The sequence below is a fragment of the Haliotis rubra genome, unplaced genomic scaffold (genome assembly GCF_003918875.1).
Source record: "Haliotis rubra isolate DU_JTF1 unplaced genomic scaffold, ASM391887v1 Scf1700, whole genome shotgun sequence".
NCBI lineage: Eukaryota > Metazoa > Mollusca > Gastropoda > Lepetellida > Haliotidae > Haliotis > Haliotis rubra.
In genome coordinates, this window is record NW_025765671.1 from 112122 (window position 1) to 125594 (window position 13473).

Consider the following 13473-nt stretch of genomic DNA (forward strand, 5'->3'; position numbering starts at 1 on the left):
CGATTTCGTGTTTTTGTGGCCATATTTGATAAGTCGAGATTGCGAGAATGCGAGATTTGACAGCATGTAGAAATGTCGCATTTTCGCGATCTCGACTTTTGACAAAAAGTGCTATGTACCAAAAAAACGAGAATGCGAGATCGCGAAAACGCGAGATTTTGGCCAAATCTCGCGTTCTCGCGATCTCGCATTCTCGCACTTTTGGCATTTTTAGCTTGTTTCCAAAGGACGAGATCGCGAGAATGCGAGATCGCGAGAATGTCCCTTATAGTATTCCATAGGTATCTCAGTTCTTGAAGACGACGTTGCATTCTCTGTGCATTTTCAGGAAATCCACTCTGGTTTCCTTTTGTTGACTCTATAAATGAATCCAGTGACACACAAAGAACGGCCACCACGAGATGTAGGAATACACTTATGTTCAATTTGAGCATTAGCCATTTCAAAATCGAATTTACACCTTCATGCTTCTCCCCATCATATATCCCCATGTAGTTAAACGTGTTCATTATTATGATAACACGTCACAATTTAATTCTGGACTGACAAAAGTCCAGAAACTCTCCGCACTGTGGGCACTTTCTGACAAGGGATTTGACCAAATGGAACATGCAGTTGTTATGAATACATGCCAAGGATGACAAAATGCACAACAAAATCTTCGAAAACTTTAAATTTATACTCGCTCGCCCATGGGCCACTGTTCGAGCGAGTTTAAATTTAAAGTTTTCGGAATTTTTTTTTTTCATTTTTTTCATCCGTGGCATGTATTCATAGCAACTGCATGTTCCATTTGGTCAAATCCCTTGTCAGAAAGTGTCCACAGTGCGGAGAGTTTCTGGACTTTTGTGAGTCCAGAATTAAATTGTGACGTGTTAATAGTAAATAAACAACATGCAGTATTGATATTCTGTGATATCGAGAAAGTATACGATACAACCTGGAAGCATGGCATTTTGAAGGATTTACATGATTTTGGTTTGAGGGGTTGTTTACCTCTTTTTATCTCACAGTTTTAAACCGACAGGCAATTTCAAGTCCGGGTGGGTTCCACCCTGTCTGTCCATTATAATCAGGATAAGGGTGTCCAACAAGGCAATATTTTATACTTTATCCAAGGTTTAAATGATTCAATTGATGGATCACTTTTTGTGGATGATTTTAATATTTGAACGGCAACTGCAGTTGTGTTTAGATAAAATGAATAAATGGTGTCTCGAAAACGGTTTAAAGTTTTCTAAATCAAAAACAAATTGTATACATTTTTGTAGAAAATATTAACTGCTTAAAGAACCTGAACTGTTTTTAAATGGTACTCTTATCAAAAGTTGGGTTTAATTTTTGACACACATTTAACGTTTCTGACACATATTAAACCCCTTAAAACTAAATACCTGAAAGCACTTGAATTGTTGAGAGTCGTTTCCAATTCTAAGTGGGGAGGGAATCAAGCTACCTTCCTATAGCTTTATAGATCATTTGTCCGTTCAAAACTTGATTATGGCTCCATCATATATGGTGGAGCCTGAAAAAGCAACCTAAAGTTTTTATATTATGTACACCACCAAGGTCTAAGACTTTGCCTTGGCTCATTTAGAATTTCACCTGTTGACAGCCTCTACGTTGAGGCTGATGAGCCGTCTCTTAACTAACGCCCTATAAAATTAACTTTACAGTATATAACAAAACTATATTCCAACGAGTCAAACCCTGCATATAACTGTGTCTTTTATCCCCTTTATGAGGATCTGTATAACAAGAAGTCTTCTCTTGTTCCGCCTCTTGGTATAAGATTAAAACCTTTCCTTCCGCTGCTGGCATTGAGCTGGAAAATATATCTCTTTCCCATCTGCTTTCTTCTCCTCCTTGGCAATTGTTGAAGCCACAAGTTGACCTTACACTGACAATATTTAAAAAATCAGAAACTAATGAATTACAATATAGACAAGAATTTAATCAATTAAAAACTAAATACAATGCATACAAATCCTTATTTAGAGATGGGTCCATGGATGGAGGCGCAGCTGCTTGTGCCACTGTCATTGAATCCAATATCTGCTCGATTACCAAATAAAAGATCTATTTTAACAGCAGAAGCTAACGCCATATTAACAGCTCTTAAATGTGTTAAAAACCATCCTAAACATAAAGAATATATAATCTTTTCTGACTCTCTTTCTTGCCTTCAGGCTATTAAAAAAGTATCTTGCAAACATCCACTTTTAATAGAAATATTCGAATTATATAATGATCTTGCTACTGACCAGTACGACATCGTCCTCTGTTGGTTACCCAGCCACGTTGGAATATCTGGGAACACAATGGTCGACCTTGCTGCCAAGGGAACACTCAACAAATCTGTGACATCACCTCTTATTCCATACACTGATTACAAATCTAGCATTAGAACTTTTTTATCCGTGATCTAAGGTCATTATACGACGATGTCGTATTGGCCATACTAGGTATACTCATGAATACCTGTTAAAAGGTGAGGATCCTCCGTTTTGCATCCCTTGTGATGAAAGAATCACGGTCAAGCATGTCCTGCTTGACTGTATTGATTTTTCCATCACAAGGAATAAATATGTTGATCTCAAAACAGTTAAGGATCTTTTTTACAATGTTAAAGGAAATACATTTACTTGATAAATTTTGAATAATATGTTTTGTAATAGGTAAATGGTCAGTGATGAATGTAGGAAAGAAAGTCACAGGAAAAAAGTCACAATACAAAAATGTATACTAGTAATATAATATATACTATTGGGTTGTAAAATACCTCAATTGTTATAACAGCTTCTGACATGATAACATAATTAATGGGGTAATTGGGGCGTGAAACCAAGAGTGGGAGAGGCCACTGATCAGTGGACGGGGGTCACTGTGTTTATTGAGTAAGGGGAGTTGTGTACTGTGAAAATATTGAGGTTGGGTACTTACTGTTAATCTTAATACGATTAGATCTGTTATTACTGGAGGAGTATTAAGATGAAATGTATATAATTCTGTTTCCTTCTCCAACTAACATGGGAAAGAAGAAACTTGGTATAACTATGTATGTTTGGTGGCATGTCCTTTCACATTTGCATCATGGATTTTATTCAGAGCAACAAAGGCGGTTTGAAAATAACATTTGAAGGACACATTTACAGTAAGCCTGCAGCTCGTAAGAACAAAATCTGGTGGAAATGTACAAAGAGGTCCAGTATGTCATGCAGATGAAGCCTGAGCACCAACATTAACCAAGAAAATCCTGAGATTGGACAGCCACACGATCACTAAACAGGCTATGCCAAGATTGTGATGACCAAAGTTCGACTCCAAATGAAGAAGCATGCAGCCGACAGATATTTGCGCAGGTTGTGGCAGACACCAGCGACAAAATACGAGCCATGCTTCTCACTCAAGAACACTGAAGGAGAACAATGAGATACCAACGACCGACACCACCAGTTCTGTCCAATTTCAGTGACCTTGGTGACATTCCAGAAGAATTTGCATCTACAACCGACAGACAACCATTCCTCATTTATGATAACGGCGCCAACAACCCCAGCTCAGGAATGTTCATGACGCTACAGTGAAATGTGATCCTCGCACCAATAACATTCGTGAAGGCTGGGACAACAAGTTCCACAACTTGGTTGCCTAGAACCACCCTTCTGTGTGGGAAGTTGCAGAATGGTTCAAGAAAGAACAGGTTACAGTGAGATCCATGATTGCTCAAGACGCTATAGACACTCCCCCCAAGAATAAGGTAAAGACCTCAGATCGCAGTGACATCTTCAGAACTTGTGCAGGGATCGAGTTAATAAGTGCAAATCAATCCCAGAGTTCCTGTATGGGGTTGGATGAAACATTCGATTTAACAAAAAAATTTGATTGATCCTCTGCGAGGAACTGATTGATCCTGTGCTTTATGGTCATACTTAAACATATTACACAGATAATAAACAGTTATTGTGACCTTTTTCCTGTGACTTTTTTTCCTAACATAAATGGTGACTTTTAATCCGTGACTTTTTCCTGTGACTTTCTTTCCGATCACCTCAGTGATTGAGTTAAGATTTACAGCCACATTGGCAATATTTCAGCAATATCGTGACTAAAACAAGTTTTGAATTCATCATAAATACATGTAAGCTATAAATGAACCTGTCGACGAAGGACAGTAAAATCAACTAGAATATCACAGTATCAAGAAATAAAACTAGCATCTCGTTCCAAAATTGGATTTCAAATTGGGACAATACAGTAAAATTATAGGCTATGGATCACACATAAGTAATACACATAACACCATACACTACAGAGCACAAATATATTACACTTCACACACTACATCGCACCACACTACACTACACCAGTCCACACCAAGCAGATGTCGCCATACACACACCAAACACACAGTACACACAAAAGCCTACTAAATATTTAACATACATAGTACACCACACATAGCGTACACATACTGGTCCAAACACGCCAAGCACTGCACACCACACACTGGGAACATGCAAGCCACACACACAACACAGAAATCATGCACGCCACACACGCAACACACTGGGAACATGCACGCCACACACAAAACACAGGAAACATGTACGCCACACACACAACACAGGGAACATGCACGCCACACACACAACACAGAGATCATGCAAGCCACACACACAACACAGAGAACAAGCAAGCCACATACACAACACAGAGATCAAGCAAGCCACACACACAACCCAGAGATCATGTACGCCACACACACAACACTGGGATCATGCACACCACACACACAACACAGGGAACATGCAAGCCACACAAACAACACAGAGATCATGCACACCACACACACAACACAGGGAACATGCACGCCACACACAACACAGAGATCATGCACACCACACACACACTACACAGGGAACATGCAAGCCACAAACACAACACAGGGATCATGCACACCACACACACACTACACAGGTATCATGTACGCCACACACACAACACTGGGATCATTCACGACACACACACTACACAGGGAACATGCAAGCCACACACACAACACAGGGAACATGCACGCCACACACACTACACAAGGAACATGCACATCATCCTCAAATTTCACCCACTATACAGTATTTTAAAAGGCAAACAGCCGGACAAATCACACGTGTCAACAAACACATCACACCTGTCAACACACATATCACACCTGTCAACACACACATCACATCTGTCAACACACATGACACCTGTCAACACACATGACATCTGTAAAAACACGTCACACATGTTAACACACGTTACATCTGTCAACACACATGAAACGTAGCAACACACACATCACACGTGTCAACACACATGACACCTGTCAACACACGTCACGTTTGTCAACACACATCACATCTGTCAACACACGTTACGTTTGTCAAACACATCACGCCTGTCAACACACGTCACATCTGTCAACACATATATCACACCTGTGAACACATACGTCACACCTGTCAACACACACGTCACACCTGTCATCACATACGTCACACCTGTCAACACATACGTCACACCTGTCAACACACACGTTACACCTGTCAACACACACGTTATACCTGTCAAAACACATCACACTTGTACACACACACATCACATATGTCAAAACACACATCCCACCTGTCAACACACGACACCTGTCAACATATACATCGCACCTGTAAACACACACATCACATATGTCAACACACATCACAGCTATCAACACACATGACACCTGTCAACACACATGGCACCTGTCAACACACATGGCACCTGTCAACCCACACATTACACCTGTCAACACACACGTTACACCTGTCAACACACACGTCACACACGTTACACCTGTCAACACACATCACACCTGTCAACACACATCACACATGTCAACACACATATCAACAAACATATCAGATCTGTAATCAAACATCACACCTGTCAACGCACAAATAACACCTGTCAACACACACACCACACCTGTCAACACACATCACATCAATCAACACACATAAGAGCTGTCAACACACACGACACCTGTCAACACACATGGCACCTGTCAACACACGTTACACCTGTCAACGCACATGGCACCTGTCAACACACGTTACACCTGTCAACGCACATGGCACCTGTCAACACACGTTACACCTGTCAACGCACACATCATGCCTGTCAACAAATGCATCACGCCTGTCAACGCCCCATCACATCTGTAAACACACGTAACTGCTGTCAACGCACACATCATGCCTGTCAACAAATGCATCACACCTGTCAACGCCCAATCACATCTGTCAACACATACATCACACCTGTCAACACACACGGCACCTGTTAACATACATGGCACCTGTCGACCCACACATCTAACCTGTCAACACACATGACACCTGTCAACACACGTTACACCTGTCAACGCACACATCATGCCTGTCAACAAATGCATCACACCTGTCAACGTCCCATCACATCTGTCAACACATACACCACACCTTTCAACAGACACATCACACCTGTGAACACACACATCGCACATGTCAACACACACATCACACGTGTTAACACACATCATGCCTGTGAACATAGACATCACACCTGTCAACGCCTCATCACATCTGTCAATACGCACATCACACGTGTAAACACACATCACACCTGTCAACACATACGTCACACCTGTCTATACACACATCACACCTGTCAACACACACATTTAACCGTATCATATACTTACTGGCCACACGCACAACACCCCAAAACGATATGATGAAATAACCTTCATTGTGCTTTATAACACATATACTATCCAAAAAAAATAAACGCAGAGACCAGAAATCTGTTGCGAAAATGATTTTTTCCATCAGTTTAGAAGAAGGAAATGTATATACAACCAAGTGGATAATTTTAGATATCGGCGACGTTGAGCGCGATGGTGGCGACGTAGCACGGTCCCGACGTCGGGTCTCCTGGCTCTCAGTGCCGTCTGTCTCAACCTGTTCCGAACAGTTTGACCGGATATCCTCTGAAGTCCAGGCACCCTGGCTTCGGTGCTCTCACCCGTGGCAGTACGATCACGTAAATATAGTACCCGGATGTACCGATCTTGGGCTGCAGTGGTGACTCGAGGTCGGCCTGTACGGGGAGGGTCATTTGTCATACCTGTTTGGTTATAACGAGCTGCAAGCCGTGATATCGTGCTCAGACTAACATTCAGACGTCTGGCAACAGAAGATTGGTAATCTCCAGAGTGCATTCTTTCAATGTTCCAAGTCGCAGCGTCAAGATCTGGCGTAGTGATTTGACCTTGAAACTCCGTCAAAACGAATGGCGATTTCCGAAAGTAATCTGGATTTTTATAGCCAAACAGTGCATGTTCTTTGTTGCTCAATTTCAACTGGAAGCTGACTTATGTTGCGAGTCACAATCATGGCTGCCATGGAAACGGAAAAAGGTGTGAATTCTGCGAATGCCTAAGTAGTCAGTGTCACTAGTTTAAAACCTGTTCTTTGTGCACATCTCCATGACAGAAGACCGATTATTTTTAGAGATATGGTCCCGACAACACACGACTATGAACAGAGTGAAAGTCAAACTTGATGCCATGGAAACACCAAACAAATCCATACTAGCATAAGGCAGCACCTCGGCCCCTATAAATACATGTCCCGAATAGTTTTGAATACTTTTAGCTCTGTTCAGGAAACGACATCAACCTCCTTTCCATTTAAGACTAAGTTGCTTTCATGGAAAAAGGGAACAAATGTAAATTCCAGGAATAGCAAAACGCTTCACTTCATTATCTGTTTGAAACGCCTGCTATGTTTTGATATCAAGTGATGCTCCGGAATTGAAATGATTATGGGCGGACGGACGTCGAGGTGTCGACTATATCCAACCACATCATATGTCGGCAGGGATAATAACACGATATCAGCAATGTCTGTAACCTGTGCGTCACTAATGTAGACTGTCACATTCTACTATAAGTAACCTCTAACATATCATGACGCATGACATAAACCCTCAAGCTGCACTTATTTCACTGGACAGCCCCACAAAACAAGAAAGTTATACACGCGACTCTTATTGCCGCTCTTTGCTATCATGGCTGCTGTTTCCCCATCCTTGTTCCTGGCGTTAATGTTGACCGTGTTCTGTCTGATGATGTACTTCACCATCTCCAATCTGCCAGCGAGTGAGGCACGGTGAAGGATGTTGTTTCTCATATCATCAAGTTGTGACAAACTAGCTCCCATTCTTACGAGGAATTGAAAAATGTCTCTGTACCCGTACAATGCAGCCCACATCAAGGGGGTCACACCCATCTTTCCGCTACTGTTAATATCAACACTGCATAGTGAAAGTAGATACTTTACCATACCCAGATGTCCCCCCTTGCAGCCCCAGTGTAGGACTTTGTCCCCTCTATCATCAACTTGTGACACATTAGCTCCCATACACACGAGAAACTCAAAAACATCTTTGGATCCCCGGTATGCTGCCTGCAGAAGAGGGGACACGTGCTTATGGTTAATGTCTATATCATATTGTGGGAGTAAACACTCCGCCATACCCACATGTCCACAATTGCAGGCCCAGTGAAGGAAGTTCTTCCCATCATTATCCACTTGTGACATGTTAGCACCTTTTCTGATAAGAAAAGATAATATTCTGCAATGTCCCTCCTGTGCTGCCACCATGAGTGGTGTTTTTCCGTGATTCCCGTCTCTAATGTTGATGTCTACGAGACCCTGGGACAGGATGCTTCTTACCCGAGTCAGGTTCCCCTTCCTGCAGGCATCATGAAGTGGGCTGTTCACAAATGTTTCTTCTTTGTCAACTTCGTGCTGAGGAGATCCCTCGGGGTAGTTCTGCTTCTGACCTGTGGATGTTAAATGATAATGACACAATGACGTCAGATTGTTAGCATTGATTACAGTAGTTACTAGTTAGTAATTAATCTAATGAATACCGCTCGTATTACAATCGATTCTGAACGGCACTGTTGCTGCGTTTAATGAAAATTGTCGTTTCCTGATTTTAGATGTTTGAAACAACTATCAGGATAATGAATGATTCTGGTGTTATGTTAAGGATAACACCCTCACCCTCGGGCGTTCTAGTAAAGAGAGGCCCTTGACCTAGGGAAAAAATGACGCGTTAGCGCTCGAAGGTCTTCCCGTATGCAAAGGCCTCTCTTTACTAGAACGCCCGAGGGTGAGGATGTTATCCATTTGATATACCGAAACCAATCACTGATGATGCCTTCGTTGATGATTTTGGTTCAAAATTGTCTGTCGCTCAATCCCGTCTGAAATCCATACCCCTCCTTAGAAATGAGCATGACAGGTTGCATGTGCATGTGCGGTCCGTATATCCTTGGCTGGCGAGCACATGCGGTCCATTAAGGTGGTGCATCCAAGCGCATCTAGTATAACAGGGTAAAAAGAGCTGTTCAATTTCGTCAGTCTCGGTAGCACAGAGGTAGAGTGCAGGATGTGTGATGAGATACAGGTATTTAGTGGTTCCATCCCACCACTTGATAAAAAGCTTTTCAGTTGAGAATTTAATTCTACAGACATTTTACATGGGGACTTCTAAGCTTACAACATTAAAAGGTATCGAGTTAGTGAAAAGGTTAATTAAACAGCCAAAACGAGGCAGGGCCTTCCAACAACCAGATGACAGCCTGCTGGGATTGTATTACAAAATCTGGAATGAATGTTGTAACCCATATATTTTCCAAGTGCACATCAGATCACACTTGCTTCAATTCTAAACGACCTGGCCATGTATCAGGGAATTTTATACTTTTTCTCTCAAGTAAACCAGCATGGTTATGATTGCATTATTTATTTCAAACACGTACTGTGAATATAACGAAAGTCCTTTCGTCACTAGACATGACAATATATATTTCCTTGGACCAATCTTACGAAGCTTGGGACACCAGTATAAAAGTGATGAACTACTAAAGAACTGGCGTTGATTGTAGATTGGGTGTGGTCATACTGACAACACAACAGAAAACGTTGATCTCAGATGTAAGGTGAACTTGGAGCTCCCTATATTTAAGGGCTGTAAGGTTACAATCCAGCACCTTATTGCGGGCGCTGGTCTAACATATGCTATAAGATGATATGGTTATGACAAAGATTTTCACTACAGTGACGTACGTACATAAAGATCCATTGCTGTCCAACCCATTCCAGGGAGTGAAAAAGAGAAATACGAAAAATACCGACCATTACCTTGCACACAGACAGTCTTTCCAGATCGAGTCTTCAAACATCGTTGCCCGAAACTGCACATCTTGGACGAACATGAATCAGGTACCTTCAAACAGGAGAAAGAAACCTTATGTTATGTTTTTATGTAATATGTTTATTTGCACTTCATGTATCAACAATATTTTTTCCTGTTTTTGTTTTGTTCAAACACAATATCTTTTTTAATAATCTTTCACGTAGCTGAAATTTTTATTAATGATATATGCACAACGGACTTAGCGATTTCTCTTTCTCAAAAACGTTTCGCCAAAACAAGAGGGTGTCACTAAGATGTTCTACTTGCTTAGGCTTGTGGTCGGCACGTGAAGGATACTAATACAAAAGCAACAGTAACTAGGATTGCCTCCTGGGCAATACCGACGGTCTTCAGACTTCCCCATACACTCCCGGTGGCTACCTTTACTTATCCTGTTTCTTTGGACACCAAGTGGATCGCCAATTACAGTGTTTCTGAGACAGAATTACCAAGAAAATAAATGTTAGTTAATGTGAAATGTTGACGCCGATTCAATTTGGCGCTGATTCAATGCAGCTGACACAAACTGCAGGAACGCACAGCCAAGCACAGCAAAGGAAATGAGCAACATATACAGACATATACTAAAAGAGAGATTACTGGCAAATGTTGCCGATTTTGTTGTTATGAAAATGTCAAGTATGATCCTGTCACAGTAACTCAACTCAACTCAGGCTGGCAAACAAACTGCTGGAGAGATTAGATCCTGCCAATTCCAGAACACTAACTCCTTTGACTGTAGTAGAACCTTGTTAAAGACGGAACTATTTCTTTGGGCATTGGAAAGCCAGGAAGTAGTGATTGTTGCTAGATTTTACTGGCGGTTCCTTCACCTATCTCACCAGCTATCTAACCACTAACAAAATGCGAAAAATCCGAGTGTTCGTGTTTGTGTCGTAATAGTGGCGTAATTATTGACTTTTACATGACAGTAATGTGAAGCAAAAATGTCCCCCATTCAATTATCTACAGTTTGAAAGACGAAATCCATTTGTGTTTTCGCAGAGCTGTGACATTTTTATGAACCCTATGAAAATGCGTCTTAGAAGCATCCACCGACTTCCAAGGGCGATAACTCCGAAACCATTCCAGATATCGATATTCCTTGTGCAAAATGTGTAGTCCGGAGTGTGGGCTTTCCAACGGCGTATCGAACACGATTGTACTATTTGCCGTTCTGGAGAAGAAGATTTTTAAACACAGGCACCGTCAAAAAAATCAGTTTTTGCAAATTTGCGGAAAACATCAAATAAAGGATACAAAAATATGATGATGTCTACATCGAGTGAAAATCTAGTCAACTTAACTATTTTAGTTTTGGAGATATTTTGGGTTATTAGCCCTTACCAGAAGCAGTAAGTCGGGATTTTGAACATTGAATCAATTTCAGCCTACAGGCTATCATCCCTGAAAGTTTCATCGAAATCGACCCAGGGGTTATTTCAGGAGAGCTGGTACAAAAAACGTACAAATAATAATAAGAAGAATATTCGGATAAGAACAGTAGGTCTTCCAGACTGTCGTCTGAAGACCTAATTAAACCTATGTTATTACTATTATTATAGGATATTTATATAGCGCACATATCCAGGCAACTAGTGCATGCTCATGTCTGATACATATCCCTGTTTTGACCTTTTTGTTCTCCTGAACTTTTAGGCTTAGAATATATTTCCTTGGCACCTGTGTTCAAAAACACGTGATATCAGTATTTGACTTTCATAAACACTTACTAAAGTTTAGTCCAGAATGCTGTTGAGTAGAAATGTTATATAATTATGGACAGGGTTTTTACGCCTTTACTTACATCTGAATGACTCCTTGCAAGATTGACATATCCTTCCTTCGCCTTGGTCTTCCTTGATTCAGCACTTAATAAACGACAGGTCAAAGTGTCACTACTGTATTGAATGCTCAAACATTGACCATTTTCAGCACATTTCAGCTGGCACAACTTGATGCCAACGTTCCTGATAATGACAGAACCATCCCTCTCAGTCGTCGTAGGTTTACACTGCTTCGAGTGTGGTGTTGGCAATAAGAACATCAGCATAACCATTACTTGTAGGAGCAGTTTCACACAGTCTCTCACATACCTTGGTATCATGTTGGAGTGCTAACAGACAGTCGGATGTTGTGTCGGATGGTGAACAACTACTACGAATTCAACAGGGCAATACTTTTTCACCGATGTGTAGTGGCTGCCTCTGAACAGATTCCACAGAGAGAAACACAGTGACAACTGTGATCAATATGCAGAGAAAGTCAGTCAGTTGTTCCTAACATTCCAGGACTTACAATAACTGCCACATAACACATAACTACAAGGACATAAATCTTTTATCCGTGTCTGAAACTGACAATATAATGTGTGTTGGTTTCCTTTGCAGTTTTACCTTTTGACAATAATTTTTTCATACTTCATTTTCAGTTTGCATAAATATTGAAAATATAAATGAAACAACAGATAGACCACATTGTTTCAAATGTCTCAAAGTGATGCACCGCCCTTCAAATCCACTGATGTCACAAGAGCTAGTTCCATGGGTATTACGAGGCTGTATTGGGAAGATATTTGACAAATGCGCATTTCAAATATGTTTTCCTTTTTAGGGACAATAATGTCTTAATAAATTTGCAATTAGGATTGTTTGCCAGGCGATTGTACTGCTTATCAACTTGCATATCTATATGACTTTATAGCAACTGTTTTAGATAATGGAAAGAAGTAAAAGCCGCTTTCTCTGGCATTAGTAAAGCTTTTGAAAAAGTATGGCATAAGGGTATATTGTTTAAATTAGAGGCTTATGGAATACCTGGTAGTTTAATTGAATGGTTTTACAGTTATCTTAGAAATAGGGTACAAAGAGTAGTTATTGATTGCCGATCATCAGATCTGTCTTTTGGGCCGCTTCTGTTCTTAGAAAAATCAATGATATTGTAGATGGCATCAACAGCAATATTCGACTATTTGCTGATGACACATCAGTGTAGGTAGTTGTAGAAGATACAGACAAAGCAGCAAGAAGTTTGGATAATTATTTGAATCGTATTTCTGATTGGGCCAATATGTGGCAAGAAAATTTTAATCCAACAAAACCTGAAACGATTTTATTCTCCCGCAAAGTAAATCAC

General features: G+C 40.8%; 1 protein-coding gene across 1 annotated transcript; it reads right to left on the bottom strand.

Annotated features, from left to right (window-relative positions):
- Nucleotides 1-8066: 8066 nt before the first annotated feature.
- On the bottom strand, nt 8067-10344 carry LOC124272561 (kinase D-interacting substrate of 220 kDa-like). Its single transcript, XM_046707770.1, has 2 exons — nt 10284-10344; nt 8067-8914 (listed from the first exon to the last, which is right to left on the bottom strand). Exons 1-2 carry the CDS (start codon nt 10342-10344, stop codon nt 8067-8069), a joined length of 909 nt encoding a protein of 302 aa, XP_046563726.1.
- Nucleotides 10345-13473: the final 3129 nt, after the last annotated feature.

Excerpts from the sequence above, each read along its gene's own strand:
- LOC124272561 (XM_046707770.1), bottom strand. The coding sequence starts at position 10,344 with ATGTGCAGTTTCGGGCAACGATGTTTGAAGACTCGATCTGGAAAGACT. Across the intron at positions 8,915-10,283 it reads AAAGACTGTCTGTGTGCAAG|GTCAGAAGCAGAACTACCCC; the intron begins GTAATGGTCGGT and ends TAACATCCACAG.